This window comes from Capricornis sumatraensis, chromosome 6 (assembly GCF_032405125.1).
Source record: "Capricornis sumatraensis isolate serow.1 chromosome 6, serow.2, whole genome shotgun sequence".
Classification (NCBI taxonomy): Eukaryota; Metazoa; Chordata; class Mammalia; order Artiodactyla; family Bovidae; genus Capricornis; species Capricornis sumatraensis.
In genome coordinates, this window is record NC_091074.1 from 9,474,644 (window position 1) to 9,490,644 (window position 16,001).

At 52.8% G+C, this 16,001-nt stretch overlaps 1 protein-coding gene across 4 annotated transcripts in view; it reads right to left on the bottom strand.

The window, feature by feature from the left end:
• The window catches only part of SH3RF1 (SH3 domain containing ring finger 1), a 164,545-nt gene that overhangs the window by 19,830 nt on the left and 128,714 nt on the right, over window positions 1-16,001 (bottom strand). For 2 of the 4 annotated variants that reach the window (XM_068973956.1, XM_068973955.1), the window contains exons 5-9: window positions 14,577-14,879; window positions 13,444-13,554; window positions 4,911-5,059; window positions 3,779-3,949; window positions 1,270-1,529 (exon numbers count right to left, since the gene is read on the bottom strand). In XM_068973956.1, coding sequence (XP_068830057.1) covers window positions 1,270-1,529; window positions 3,779-3,949; window positions 4,911-5,059; window positions 13,444-13,554; window positions 14,577-14,879 — 994 coding nt within the window. The remainder of the gene's footprint in view (window positions 1-1,269; window positions 1,530-3,778; window positions 3,950-4,910; window positions 5,060-13,443; window positions 13,555-14,576; window positions 14,880-16,001) is intronic. The other 2 variants (XM_068973958.1, XM_068973957.1) reach the window with 2 other exon arrangements.

A 16,001-nucleotide genomic window follows, 5' to 3' on the forward strand; every position in this document is an offset into this window, starting at 1 on the left:
CCTTCCTCTGTCAGACTGTCCTAAAGTGCCACCTTCCTGTCAGATTGTCCTAAAGTGCCACCTTCCTCTGTCAGACTGTCCCAAAGTGCCACCTTCCTCTGTCAGACTGTCCTAAAGTGCCACCTTCCTGTCAGATTGTCCTAAAGTGCCACCTTCCTCTGTCAGACTGTCCCAAAGTGCCACCTTCCTCTGTCAGACTGTCCTAAAGTGCCACCTTCCTCTGTCAGACTGTCCTAAAGTGCCACCTTCCTCTGTCAGACTGTCCTAAAGTTCCACCTTCCTCTGTCAGACTGTCCTAAAGTGCCACCTTCCTGTCAGATTGTCCTAAAGTGCCACCTTCCTCTGTCAGACTGTCCCAAAGTGCCACCTTCCTCTGTCAGACTGTCCTAAAGTGCCACCTTCCTCTGTCAGATTGTCCTAAAGTGCCACCTTCCTCTGTCAAACTGTCCTAAAGTGCCACCTTCCTCTGTCAGACTGTCCTAAAGTGCCACCTTCCTGTCAGATTGTCCTAAAGTGCCACCTTCCTGTCAGATTGTCCTAAAGTGCCACCTTCCTCTGTCAGACTGTCCTAAAGTGCCACCTTCCTCTGTCAGACTGTCCTAAAGTGCCACCTTCCTGTCAGATTGTCCTAAAGTGCCACCTTCCTCTGTCAGACTGTCCGGAAGTTCCACCTTGCTCTGTCAGACTGTCTTAAAGTTCCACCTCGCTCTGTCAGAGTGTCTTAAAGTTCTACCTTGTTCTCTCAGACTGTCCTAAAGTTCCACCTTGCTCTCTCAGACTGTCTTAAAGTTCCACCTTGTTCTCTCAGACTCTCTTAAAGTTCCACCTTGCTCTGTCAGTTCAGTCGCTCAGTCATGTCCGACTCTTTGTGACCCATGAATCACAGCACGCCAGGCCTCCCTGTCCATCACCATCTCCCGGAGTTCACTCAGACTCAGGTCCATCGAGTCCGTGATGCCTTGCTCTGTCAGACTGTCTTAAAGTTCCACCTTGTTCTCTCAGACTGTCCTAAAGTTCCACCTTGCTCTCTCAAACTGTCTTAAAGTTCCACCTTGCTCTGTCAGACTGTCTTAAAGTTCTACCTTCCTCTGTCAGACTGTCTTAAAGTCCCACCTTGCTCTGTCAGACTGTCTTAAAAGTTCCATCTTGCTCTCTCAGACTGTCTTAAAGTTCCACCATCCTCAGACTGTCTTCACATCCTCACAGCCTCTGGTGTACAAGGTCTGAGGCTGCTCAGGCCCCTCTCCCAGGGCCCGGCCCAGCGCCCACCTGTCCTTGCAGCGCTCCGGGCCTGGTTGACAGTCATCTGTCCGGACACGTGCAGCAGGACCTTAGCCTGGGGGCTCGTCTGGACGTGAGCTGCTGACACCACGGCTGTGGGGACCCCGGGACCGCCAGCCACGCCGTTCCCCGGGGGCTTCTGGGCAGGCCCGCCTGCAGGGGGAGGGTTGGCCGGGACTCCCCCGCGACTCGCTGGGCCAGTCGTCAGCATGGGGACTTTGCCTTGGGAAGCACTGGTCACGGCCCTGCTGAGACAGAAACCCAGTCCGTCAGCAAGAGGGAGAGAGGACGACCAATGCCAAAGAAAATGGTGCAGAGCTTCAAGATGTAACCCTGTAGAATGCGGTTATCGGACCAAAGGTAAGAACAATGCACTCAAGGAACAGCGGCCCCAAGGCAGAGAAAGCTCTGGAAACCTCTTCTGAGGGGAGAGATCGCACAGCACTCTGCTGGTGACACAGCTCCTCGGCTAGCCTCCCCTCTGGGGGTAACTCTCCCCCGGGCTTCTAGGGCCTGCACGCTTCCTCTCGGCCTGTCAGAGCGACGTCTAGGCTGTCACAGCTGGGCTCACGTGCGCCTTCTCTGTACCTGCCCGTGTACATGCACGAGTGCACGCACATACTCTTGTCATGTCCCTCGGGCTCCCTCCACCCTGCCTCCCCCTCACCTGTGTTTCAATTCTGTCATCCCGAGCAGCCTGGCCTTAGGCCCAGGGCCTCGCGACTCTCCTCTGTTTCAGGTGGATTTCCTCTATGACCCCTGATTACAAAACACGATGTGGAGTCCTATCAGTCAATTCCCAGTGAAATGCTCCTGACTCAGTACAAGTTTCCTGACAGCAGGGCCGCGTGCAGTGGTTGCTTCCCACCCTTCCTGCGTGCGCAGTCACAGCAGCACAGCTGGCCCGCAACAAGTGTTTACCGGCTGAATTTCATTACATTCGGTTCAGTGCAGCTTTATGTAACATACTTTTTAATATTCTAAATTCATTTAAACAACAGTTCTATAGATAGAAACTTTCTACCAAGCAGAAGGCTTCATTAACTCAAACCACATTATTTACCATGAGGAATAACAGAGAATTTTCCATCAGGAAGCGTCTCTCCAGAGACTTTTGATAGTTTGTATTTGAGTCTTAGGAAAATGTTTTCTTCAGAAAGTCGACATGTGGTTGTTGCTTGGTTTATCTCCCTTAGTTATTGTGGTTTTTGTTTGTTTGTTTTATCCCCCCAGGGAAGACAGAGCTACCGTCTTCTGGGCTGTGAATGTGGATTTTAGCATATACCAACAAGAACGTTTACACTGATGAAAAATCTGCAAGTCTAATTGGAGCTAGTGTTCTGTTGCCATCTGCAATGACAGTGATCTTCATTGGATTAGGCTGCCAGCCAGCCTGAGGATTGAGACCGACATCTGACAGCATGTCAGTTCGTTCAGCCACTTATTCAGAATCAGGGGCTTTGAGAAATGATTTAACACAATTAGGTTGGACCGTTTATTAAGAGCCCACTGGCCAAAACCCGGGGTTTTCTCAGCACTGACTCCATCATAGGTCATCACGATCATTCCAGGGCAAGCTTCCTCAGTGCCCAGAACGGGGACTATATTTAAATACAGTGAACAGTGTATATCAACACATCCCAAGTGCTTGCCTCCTACTATCCTAGAACAGGTTTCTCAGCCTCGATGACACTTGGGGCCAGACAGCTCCCTTCTGCGAAGGCTGTGCCATGCCCTGCAGGGTGCTGTATGCATCCCTGGTTTCTATTCACTGGCGGCGAATAGCACCTGCTTCCCCATCATGACGATCAGAAGCATGTCCAGACACTGCAAAAATCCCCTGGGGAGCAAAACCCCTCCCCTGAGAAGGGTGAGGGACTCATGTCATGTTAAAGGAGTTTCAGTTCTGATTGCATTATAAAAAGCAATTGTGAGAATTCAGACATAATCACCAAGCTATGGGAATACACACCTGGCTTTCAGCACCTCTTCACTGGGTGACCTCAAATTGTTTAACCTCTCCACCTCAACCTGCTCACCTGTGGAGTGGGGATCATAACAGCACATACACCAGGGAGCTGTTTGAGGACCTGGCGTTAATGTGCAGAACAGAGAACTCTGCGTGCCAGGTGTCAGGCAAGCATCACATAACCAAGAGGATTAATAACATCACTTGTGCTTATAGTAAACAGCACTAATTTCCTAGCAGAAAAATACTGAAAACAGTGTAGTAGAGTCTTCTCACATGTGACTTAAAAGCAAATAATTTAAAACCGGCACCTGTATTGGGAGAAACTTACAATTTCACATGTGAAGAGTAAGCTAAAATCTTGAGGATTAGAAGGGACTTTGGCAAATACAGGCAGGGACCTCTAAAATGCCAGCTGTATAACACATAACTGTAACATGAGAAGGAACTGTGGATAGGCTGGAAATCATGGGAAAGGACAAAGCTTCTGTGTTCAGGGCTCAGCAAACCACTTGCTCAGAGCCATACCTCGTGACGGGGGCCACGTAATTGCCAGGAAAAACCCCAATCTTGCTGGTGTGCATGGACGTCCCCTTGAACCAGCCGTCCTGGCAGCGCTCGAACACGAGAAACATCTCTCCCTTCCTCAGCTCCAGCTCATCCTCTTTCCGGGGAGTGTAAGGATAAATGGCAACATACCTAGAAGAGGAAAAAACATCGGACTTCAAGGTGAGTAACAGACATACCACACGATGTGCAGAACTCTTCTCTGGCACGAAGCCTTGAATGTTTTGTACAAAAGTAAACAGAAAGTAGAATCCTTTAATCTGTGGGCAGCCTCGATCACTGTCCACTGAACGGCAGCCATCCACTCTGAAAAGGCAGAAGCCGCCTGACTCAGAACCTCCCACCTGGCCCTCCTGGTGCAAAGGTGATGATCCCGCCAAACGGTACTCGTGGGTGTGGAGGAATTGATGCCACCCCCCGGCGTGCACACCTGCAGCAGGGCATCAGATGCCCGCTGGGAAACTGGGCCTGCAGATGGCCCTGGTGAGACCTGGGAAGCAGCCTTGTTGAGGACATGTGGTCCAAAATCCCGCCGGGAAGCTCGGCACACAGCCTCTCCGCGCACACTGAGCCAGCAACGGGCGGCACCTGCATCCGTGGGCTCAGTCGGGGTAGACGCTGAACTTGCAAGTCAGAGGCAAAGCAAGTCCAGATCACGGAGAGAGCCCAACAGCTCATCTGCACAGGTGACAGCCACCGACACAAGGAGAGTGGCGGCAGCGTGAACAGGCACCAAGTGTTTCCTGGGGCAGTGTGCACGGAGGGGCCTCCGCCCGCAGGCTGCACTGAGCCATGAGCAGAATGAATGGAGTAACCTGACTCTGGACACTCACTGTGGGCACCGCTGCACCTCCTCTAGGTCTGACCTGTGCGGGGCCCTCCCTGTCCCCTCGCACCCTTACTTGGGGATGAAGGTGGGAACGAAGCCCGGGTAGCACTCGCAGAGGAAGGCCAAGAAGGCCCAGCCTTAGAGCATGAGCTTCCCAATCACAAACACAGTTGGCACCAGTCTGGCACCAGCTCCCCCCAGAAAGCTGTTCTCTGCCTCTCTATTTGGGTTCGGTCCAGGGGCAGAAAGGACCCCCGCACTTACACGCTGGGGCGGGGCTGTGGCCGCGGGTGTGTGGTCTGGTCAGCGGGTCCAGCTGTGGGCCTGGGGCCCATCCCGGCAGCAGCAGCTACAGCAGTGCCCGTGGGGGTGGCCGCCTGGAGAGGGGGCGGGGGGAGAGGAGGATTCAGAGTCTGGAGAGAGAAAGAAAAAGAAGGAACAGATGACTTATCTACATCTCTTCCAGTAAGTGGAAGGGAAAAGGAATCAGAAACCCATTTAAAAAAAAGACATCAGTGGCATCTACACAGAGGAGCAGCTACACGCTATACCCAAGCCTCCTGTAAGACTCCTCTCTATCCTCCTTCAAGGTCTTAGGGCCACAGAAACCCTTCTAGCAAACAGGTAAGTAATCACAACTGGGAGGAGGGAAAGAACAAAAATTACAAGATTGCTTGCAATTTCAAGATTAATGGCACTTCTAAGCACAAACTAGGATCAGGATCCAAATGCCTTCCAAGGGGCAGCTCTGACAGCACAGGGCTTGCTGGGGATGAATTTGTGACTGTTTCTGCAACCCGAAGCTTCAACATAATAGCAGACAGTCCAGCTGCACTGTACACCATGCCCACAGAAGAAAACCTCGATGTCACGCCCAAGAAGAAAATCTCCTCGGACATCTGGGCTTCTCAAACCACAAACAACAGCGAGCCGCAATTGCAGGGCCATGCTGGCTGCTTTTGTGTACTCCTTTCTTGTTAGCTCTGCCGGCTTTTTAAGCTCAGGACTATCAAGGCTGGTAATCTTTAACAAGCACACCGCAAGCAGGTGCTGGTCCCTCTACGGGCTCTGCCCATAGGACTCCACACCTTTTCAGAATCAATGGAGCGCCTGCTATTTTCTAATCTACACAGCCCAGATCATTCTTTAGGGTCTGGATACTGAGCAAACAGGCACACACAGATTCGCCTGAACCCCTACCTTGCCCAGCTGCCCCAAATCTCTGAACCACTCAGTGTAAAACTGCATCAAGGGAGAAATAAGGAGGCTAAAGACTGCAACTTGGGCAGGGAACGTGGTGTCTCCATGTCAGAATAACGGAAGAAAAACCCCATGGTTTCTGAACACGGAGAACACCAATGGGTTTCTGTCATCTGGGAAAAAAATCTGACACTTCATTAGCAGTTACTTCATCTGTCTGTTAAGTTACACGGTTCCAGAAACACTGCAGGAGAGAAGAACCTCAAGTTTCTAGATGCACACTGCAACTGTTGCGCACATTGTGTTCCCTTTTCCCACAGTGGAGACTTTCCCCACGCTGCGGCCCAGGCAGGACAGGCTCGCTGACAGCGCTCCCAGGGCGGGCAAGGCCAGCTGGACAGTCGCACAACAGGCTGCGCTGTGACTCCAGGTGGGCACACACGGGGCCTGGAGCCCTCATGACCCTTAACGAGGAAAAGGCTGAGCACCTGAGCTGCTGGTCTCAGGACAAAGTGGGAGAAACAAAGCTAACCCCGGTAGGAGACTTAGCGCACGTGACCCGGGTGGGCCCGGCTGGGCCGCCGCACACAGCGGCACAGGAGCGCCTGAGGTCACCACTGAGCCGTCTCCTCTGTGTCTCTCCAGGCCCCACCTCATAGCTGTGTGGCTGCGGAGGCGCAGGTGACAAGTGGACAAAGGAACTCAGGCCACCCACCGCTGGAAGGACTCAGTCGAGGGCCCACTCGGCTCTGAGAATTCCACTGGCAGAGGCAAGAGAGGGAACCTGACCTTCATGGCAGCAGAGGCTGTACTCACCGGCTCTAGACAGAAGGAGGCAAAAAAAGGGAAGGGAATCCATAGGCCTGATAAAAACACAGGCCGCATTATGCTACCAAAATGCAAGAAAAGGCCACGAGAGTCGGACCATAAAGAAGGCTGAGTGCAGAAGGACTGATGCTTTCCAACTGTGGCGCTGAAGAAGGGAGTCCCTTTGACTGCAAGGAGATCAAGCCAGACAATCCTCAAGGAAATCAACCCCTGAATATTCATTGGAAGGACTGACGCTGAAGCTCCAATACTTTGGCCACCAGATGTGAGGGGCTGACTCACTGGAAAAGACCCTGATAGTGGGAAAGACTGAAGGCAGGCTAAGAAGGTGACAGACAATGAGGTGGTTGGATGGCATCATCAACTCAGTGGACAGGAATTTGAGCAAACTGTGGGAGATGGTGAAGGACAGGGAAGCCTGGCATGCTGCAATCCATGGGGTCACAAAGAGTTGGACATGACTGAGTGACTGAACTGAACTGAAGAAAAGGTCATCTCCTATAGTTAGTAAGTACAGAAAGGAAATGTTTGGTGTGTATGAATTTTATAAAGCGTAAGTTAGACTCACTTGACATCTGGCATACCCCAGCACTGGGCTGTGTATCTTCGGGAGAACACGCACGTGTGTGTGTGTGAGTATGTTGGAGGGTAAGCACACAGAGCAGACATCCTAACTGGATTCCATGACGTGGCCATCCTGTGAGGCTGGTCAGATGCCAGGGCCCAGGCACGGCCAGGGCTGGGCTGGCCAGCAGGCCCCACGGGTGCTGGTGAACAGCCCACACTGAAAGACCCCAGGGACAAAGATGCCTGGGAGGAACCTGCTGTGAGCCGTCCCGTGGGAACCACAGCCTCCCCCTCGCTGGGGCCTTCTGCAGCTGGCCTGCTTCCACTGAGTGCTGCGGAAGGGCTGAGGCTGTGGCCGGGCCTCTGAGATCCGACACAGGGGATTGGCTGTGGCCTTGTGGTCGCTGAGATGAGGTTCTGCTTGTGCTTCTGCAGATCCAGACCCTCTGCTACCGGCACTGGTGTTTGGAGACCATGAGGATGTTCCCTAAAATCAGGGCTCGGGGGTCAGCTGATGGGGGAGGGTCAGGTCCGCCACATCCAGACTGTTTCTGACCCACTGATCTTGGGACAAGGAGGCAGCCCAGGGCTGGTGTCAGAAATGCCGTGCAGACTCCAGTCCCCGCTCAGCCCCTGCAGGCCACCCTCAGTTTCCCTCCAAGAACAAAGCATCCTGTCCAGGTGGCTGGCTCCAGGCTACCGTCGGGCCATGAGACAGTGAGCGAAAGTTCAAGGCTGTGCTGTGGGCCCCTCCTGGCTGGTGCCCCCTCCCCTTTCCCCTTCCTGCGTGATGGGGCACATCGGCCAGGGGACAGTGAGGAAGAATCCAAGGCTGTGCTGTGGGCCCCTCATCACTGGCACCCCCTGCCTTCTCCCCTTCCAGTGACCAGTGCTGAGATGCCCAGGCGCTGAGCTCCACGAGGTCTTAACCATGGGTGAGGGCTACGGGCCGCTGACCAGGAAAGCGCTCTGCTTGGAGCTTGGGGTTCTGGCTGTAAATGATCTGTCCTCTCTTTCTTTAATTAACTTTTTTATTGGAGGATAGTTGATTTACGATGTTGTGTCAGTTTCTTCCCCACAGCAGTGATTCAGCCTTACACAGACACATACCCACTCTCTTCCAGGCTACATTACCATTTGTTTCCCGACAGCCCTTTGTGTGTGCACCACCCCTCTCTTTCTGGGGTAGAAAGTGACCACCAGCGTAAGACTCTGGGCATTTCTGGGTCCTCTGAGCAAAGATCATTAAACACCCTCCAATTCCATCCTTCCTAAACATCCGCTTCCAATGAATCCACTTTCAACTCTGTGCTGTGAACTCAGCTGCTCGGCCAATAGAGGGATAGTGGCTGGTCATCCCCTCGGGGAGTACTGTCACTAATTCCTGCAGCATCAACCCCTTGCACACAGCAGTGTGTGTGCACCTGAGTATCTTGCCTTTTTTAAACGATGAGTTGGAAGTAGAAAAATGGAAGCGCTGATACTAGTGATTAAAAAAGCACAGGCATCAGGATTCAGTAAAGTTAAGAAGATGGGAAGTGAGCTTTTGTCTCATCTGGATACCCAGTAGAATTAAGCCTGTCAGTCGTAGGCACAGCTATGAAAAAAAGAAAAAAAATGAAAGTACTTAAAATGCTAGAAACAGATGCTTGGAAGATGGTGTCTGAAGGGGAGATGTAATTAAGGATCTGGCAATTAGGAAGATTAATTAATTCTCTCTGGGAATGGACCTCCTCTCACAGCTGCGGATACAGGGCTCCATCTCTGACACATGAGGAGAGGGGTGCACGCGTGCTCCCTGACTCGCAGAAACGATGCACGTGGCCCTCTGCTGTCCACGGAGCTCTCAGCAACATGGCTCTGGCGCCCAGGAGTGGAGGCTTGGGGGCAGGCTCTGGTGGTTAGGATCCACGCGGCCGTGGAGCCACACGCCGCCTTGCTGTCCCCATGCTGCCGGTGCCCAGCTCTGCCCACAGGAGGTGCAGATGCTCAACGTGGTCTTTCTTTGGCAATGAGAAAACCTCCTGTGCTTCCACTGCCCTCAGGACAGTCTGATACAGATCAGGAGACCCTGGTCCCCGAGATGCCGAGCACTTCTCTGTGGTCACTGTGAAGCTGGTTCTGCTGCTGCTGCTGCTGCTGCTGCTAAGTCGCTTCAGTCATGTCCGACTCTGTGCGACCCCATAGACAGCAGCCCACTAGGCTCCTCTGTCCCTGGGATTCTCCAGGCAAGAATACTAGAGTGGGTTGCCATTGCCTTCTCCAATGCATGAAAGTAAAAAGTGAAAGTGAAGTCGCTCAGTCGTGCCCGACTCTTCGCCACCCCACGGACTGCAGCCTACCAGGCTCCTCCATCCATGGGATTTTCCAGGCAAGAGTACTGGAGTGGGTTGCCATTGCCTTCTCCGAAGTTGGTTCAGTTCAGTTCAGTTCAGTCATTCAGTCACGTTCGACTCTTTGCGACCCCATGAATCGCAGCACGCCAGGCCTCCCTGTCCATCACCAACTCCCAGAGTTCACTCAGATTCACATCCATCGAGTCAGTGATGCCATGCAGCCATCTCATCCTCTGTCATCCCCTTCTCCTCCTGCCCCTAATCCCTCCCAGCATCAGAGTTTTTTTCCAATGAGTCAACTCTTCACACGAGGTGGCCAAAGCACTGGAGTTTCAGCTTTAGCATCATTCCTTCCAAAGAAATCCCAGGGCTGATCTCCTTCAGAATGGACTGGCTGGATCTCCTTGCAGTCCAAGGGACTCTCAAGAGTCTTCTCCAACACCACAGTTCAAAAGCATCAATTCTTCAGCTCTCAGCCTTCTTCACAGTCCAACTCTCACATCCATACATGACCACAGGAAAAAGCATAGCCTTGACTAGACGGACCTTAGTCAGCAAAGTAATGTCTCTGCTTTTGAATATGCTATCTAGGTTGGTCATAACTTTCCTTCCAAGGAGTAAGCGTCTTTTAATTTCATGGCTGCAGTCACCATCTGCAGTGATTTTGGAGCCCCAAAAAATAAAGTCTGACACTGTTTCCACTGTTTCCCCATCTATTTCCCATGAAGTGATGGGACTGGATGCCATGATCTTCGTTTCCTGAATGTTGCACATCCTGCCAATTCCAAAGGCGCCACTTCTGCCTCTCCAACTGCCAAGCGTGACAGTCCCGCCCCTACATCCAGGCCCTGCCCTGACCCTCTGGACCCTCCACCATGGGCCACAGGGGCCAAGTACATCTTGGCTCTTCTGAGAAGCTGACACCGTTTACTCTGAGGTTCACACACACACACACACGGTTTAGTTGTGCTTACACACCGTTAGAATGCAATGTGACTTCAAGTTCGCCACAAGCTGCATGCAGCCTTCGCTGCCCCAGCTACCTTGTGACATCTTGTGACTAAAACCTCCTGGCTGGCCCCGGGGGTCACCCTCCCTTGTTTCACAAGGTCCACTGCTGGTGTGCAGAGGACACAGGAGCAGATCTGCACCCTCCTCCCCACAGAACCAGGCGGAGGAAAACCCACCCTGCTGTGAACAGTGGATGTGTGAATTACATGGAATACCAGAGTTGTTTCCAATGTTAGATATTTAACATTTTAACTATTACATGTGAGACAATTAGGACAACACACTCACAATTTCATTTTGCGTAAAAGATTAAACAGTTTTGCCTTGTGAAACAGTGCTGGAAACACCGCTCGCTCCCCGGTCCAGCCATGGCCTCAGGACCTAAAACCCACACCAGGGAAAGGGCGGCTTCCTTCCCATCACGCCACCTGTTCTTGCTGTGACTACACTCTAGGTTTTGGGAGGATCTCACACTTTACACAGGACACTCGCCAGGTTGATGGAAGATTCAGAGGGCACCTGTTATGGAGATTTTCCCACTTAAACCTAACACATTAAATCCAGCACTCCTGCTTGCCAACTCTGGGCTCTGAGAGCCAGGCGTCACCTGGGACAACAGGCCGTGGGTCTGCTTATAATTAGTTTTCCATTAAGGGGAAGTGGCAGAGACACATCGTTAATAAGTCCTTGTGCTGAACATTCAGGCTCTCTGATATGATCCTGAGATGAAGTGGCTGGGTGTAAATTAATTTTGTGGGTTCGTGTTCTCTTGTGATTGGTGCTCAGGATGCCCTAGGGTGCACCCAGCTAAGAGTAACTGGCCATTCCCTCATCGTAAAATAATCAGCCCACAAGGGCTGAAACACAGCCAGCTCCACATCTTTTCCACTAATTAATTTTTCTACAGGCAGAAAAATCAGCCATTTTTCCCTTAACAAATCAAGTTAGAATTTTGCCACATGAAAAGGTCATTTGGAAATGAAAATTCCAATAGCGTGTGAATGTACTGGGGTGGGTGGGAAGGAAGGAAGGATGGACAGACAGGATCTTCTCCGGAGATGAGAGGGCAGGAAGACTGGGAAACTTGATTCTGGGTGAAACACTCAGGGCCAATGGAACCTCAGGGAAACCACCTTTCCGTAAAAGTTACCTGACTCCCCTTTCTCCCCAGAGGAATCAATGCAACTTCTCCCACCCTACACAGTTGTTGTATCAAGGAAGCTGTAATTGTTCCAGAAACATTAACAAAAACCAGCCTGAATGCTAATTGGAACTTACTAACTTCTATTTAAATACAGGAACACGCTTACTTAACTCTACAGAAAGCTTGCAAAGGTACACTCGTCTCTAGTTCACTAGTATCTACTAGCTAGATACTAATCCTGCGTTTATTTATAGCCCACCTTATTCCAAAGTCAGCTTTCAACTATTCATAAAATGTATCAAGATATGATAAATAAAAGAAAAATGAGGCAAAAGGAAATGAGGAAAATACGAGTAGATGGGGCCAACAACAAGCTGTGAGGCCCCGGCCTGGGGTGGATGCAAGTCGGGCCTTCGGTCTCCCATCTTCACGACATATACAAAGTCCACGACCTGAACACAAACCAGCCCCTGGGAAGCCTCGCCACCCCTGTGCACAGAACAGAGAGGACGCTAACGACGAGCCAGACCCCAGGCTCCGAGCAAAGCGGCCGGCACGTCACAGCTGCCACCGTGCTGGCAGAGGGTGATGGGCAGCTGCCCCAGTCCCCCACCAGGCCCCAGGTGGTGCCACCTCTTCAGGGCAGACAGGATGCCTTTCATCTTATAGGAGGGGATACAGAGGCCCAAGGAGGCTGAGTAACCTCTCAGCTGCATCATTCACGCACCACTGGGCTGGTTCCCTGCCCCAGGCCTGACCCCGCTGCTGGCCACAGCTTCCCTGGGCAGCACAGCCAGCAGAGACTCTGTGGGGCGGGCAGAGGGCAGTGGGCGGTGTCCCCCTGGGAGAGGGGCATCAGGACCCCCACTGCTGGCCACAGCGTCCCCCGGGGCATCGCAGCCAGGAGGGATTCTGTGAGGCGGGCGGAGGGTGGGTCCCCCTGGGAGAGGGGAGTCAGTGATCTCTCTCCTCACTCCCCTCACACTGGAAGAAAGAGCCTGAACATGTAACAGGGTCATGTCCTGGACAAGACAGGCTCCCTCCCCACAGTTCACCTGCAAGCTCAGGAGGCACAATCTTTAGAGCCTTGCTTTCTGCCTCCCAGGGTCGCGTGCCTTGTCTCTGCTCTTTCAGTTTTCACCCCTCGGGGTTCCTCTTTGCATCAGCCTCCCAGGACTGCTCTGCTCCTCCTATCCGTTCCCCTGTTAGGGTGTCCCCCCTGTCTGATTGTGTCTGCAGGCTGCGGGGTTGTGGGCAGAATCACTCACTTCTGAGAGCCCCCAGGCACCGCAGCCACACAGGCCAACAGGAGACCAGGGACCCAGAGTGGAATTGAGATCAGAGCCAAAAGTCCCTGCTCTGGGGACCAAGGCACCGCCCAGCCTGGGGAGTCCAGCCTCCTCAGTCCCTGGATAAACCAGCCCGCCTAGAAACCGGACAGAAGCAAAGGGGAATAAGCCTGCAGAGAACCGGGCTGAGCTCTAATGAACACTGAAAGCTTCCCAGGGCTCTTTCTGTCGCCTCAGGCCACCCACCTCCACTGCTAAAATAAAGCGCCGCTGCAGGCCTGAGCCTATGCAATTTTTTGCTAAAATTAACAGAGACAGAGGTGAAAGACAGAGACCTCCGCCACCTCCAGTAAGCGTCAGCAGGGTGGACGGGCCGGGCCAGCAGGCAGGGGTGGGGGAGTGGAGGGGAGGGCTATACTCACTGCCAGGGCGGCTGGGTAAGGGGCCTCCGCCGGGAACGTGAATGAGGGGCCGGTGGTCACGGGGCTGCTGGGGGGTGGGGTCACAATCAAGCCAGTGGTACTTATGTGAACCTGCCAAGGAAACAGCAGTGAATACAAGGAAGACACCTAACGAAACAGACGAGACCAGCTAACCTTGGGAGGCCAAATCGCAATGAAACACACAAAACCTGGAGTGTCTGTTCTGGGGCAAGGCAGAGTCCTGTGCAGGTTATTGAGCCCAAACGTGTGGTGGGTGTCATGCGCGTCAGACGCCAAGGAGCCCCTTGATAAACACTGGTCTCGACATCTCATGTGTAGGATCCCATGGCCACTGCCTCAAATGGGTGTGGCCTAGACCTGTCTGGTGCATGACGAGCCAGCCCATCAGCACCTCCCCAAGGATCCAGTTCAGGGGGGCTCTCTGGATGCTCACCTATCCGCTAGCACACTGAATCTATGTACACGCTTAAGGCACATGGTGCTGTCTTCAGGATCACATCTCAGGACCTGCACCTTCCCCTGGGGACCCGTAATTAAAATGCAGCTGCCCAGATGTGCCACGGATTGCAGGCAACTGTTTACAAAACCCTTCAGGGAACGATGCCAAACCAAACTACCTGTGTTCAAAGGTGTCTTATCCAGAACACTACCTGAGATGAATTCACTAGGAAGAAACTGAGTTATTCGGGTCCCTTGGTGCCTGTGTTGAGCTACAGGATCGATTTCCCTCCTGCTGCACCCCAGCATGACTGCAGACATCTGGAGGAGGGTGGCTCCTGCCCAGATGGGCCATCCTTCTTCCACTATTAAAGGTGGAAGGAAGGTGACTGCTTGCAACCTTGCTCTCCAGCAAACAGTGTCACACCAAAACTGCTGGGCTTTGTGTAACAAGAACTTAATCCTAAACCTAGTTTCCTCAGTCCCAACGATTAGGAAGAAGATGCTCAAGACAGAGACAGGCTCCGAATGAATTCCCAGGGGACCTGAAGGAACTTTCAATTCCCCAGGACAAGGCGCTGTCAAGGTGGGGAAACCAGCACATGGCTGATCTTCACAGGTAAGTCTGTGCTGCTGGAATTCACACCCTCCTGAACCATTATGGCGGCCCGTACCTGAGAGGGTGCGCTGCAGGAGAGCCCGGCCAGCTCGCCGATGCGCGCCGCGGCTGCGGGGTTGCTGGAGCTGATGAGGACCGGGGGGCTGATCTCCATGGAGTGGCGCTGCTGGGCGGCCTGCGACGCCTTGCTGGCCATGCTCAGCGAGGTGAACGAGTGCCGCTTCTTGGTGTTCTTCTTGCCGTCTGGCTGTTTGGGGGCCGTGCTGCTCGGGGTGGTGGCCAGGGCGCCCTCCCCAGCCGCAACCCCTGGCCCGGGGGGCTGGTCCCACTCGATCAGCTGCTTGGCTGCCGAGTTAAACTGCAAAGCGACAAGAGAGGCGAGGTCACACGACAGGGACTCTCGACACACCCGTGTGTAAAGCCGAGTGTCAGTCCTTCAGAGTCTCCGTCTGCGAGTGCAGGCCTTTCCCACGTGCAGCGCCTTGTCTCAACATGGGGACTGCGCTGTTCCTACGTCACAAACAGATGCTAAACCGAGAACAAGGAATTCCAAACTCACACCAACAAGGTTGAGAACGTATTCCCCCCTCAAGAATCTTCAGAATATCTAATTGCTTTTTTCACTTAATGACAGCTTATTGTATCTAGCTCTGGGTTGTATACATAAGCATGCCTTCCATGATTGGCTGTCTTTTTTTTTTTAATTTATTTTTTGTTGAAGGATAATTGTTTTACAGAATTTTGTTGTTTTCTGTCAAACCTCAACATGAATCAGCCATAGATATGGTAACAAAGATTTATTTCAGCCTCCAGAGGAAACGCAGAGAACGGTGAGCGGCAGGCTGTGTGGTCAGCCTGTTGACACCAGTCTTGGCTCAGCCGGGCTGCTTCCGGGCAGTGACCGTGGCTGTGAGCATGTGCACACTTACAAGGAAATTCACTTCCCGCCTCCCTGCCCTGTGCAGGGGCCTCCCAGAAACATCAGTAGAAACTCCTGATTACCATCGTTCCGTCACATGCCCATTACTTTCCTGAGCTTACATTTTGAATTATAACAGGCTAAGACCTGAAACCCAAGTCCTGTTGACTGGTGAACTGGCCTGTTTGAAAAGCTGCCTGAGTGCAAAGCCAGGGCAAAGCTGCCCACGGGGCTGGGAACGCCAGCAAGAGAGGAAAAACACAGGCAGCCTGTGCTCCACGAGGGCAGAAACAATACTTCCAGAAAGCTTCCATGACAGCCAGCTGCACCCAGACAGTGCAGTAATGGGGAACACTGAGTGCAGTGTGATCTCTTAACCAACATGCAGATGACAAGTAACCTCCTCAGAGGCGAAAGCTGCTCGGTCGTGTCCAACTCTTTGCGAGCCCATGGACTGTAGCCCGCCAGGCTCCCCTGTCCATGGGATTTTCCAAGCAAGAATACGGGAGTGGGTTGCCGTTCCCTTCTCCAGGGGAGCTTCCCAAACCGGGGACTGAACCC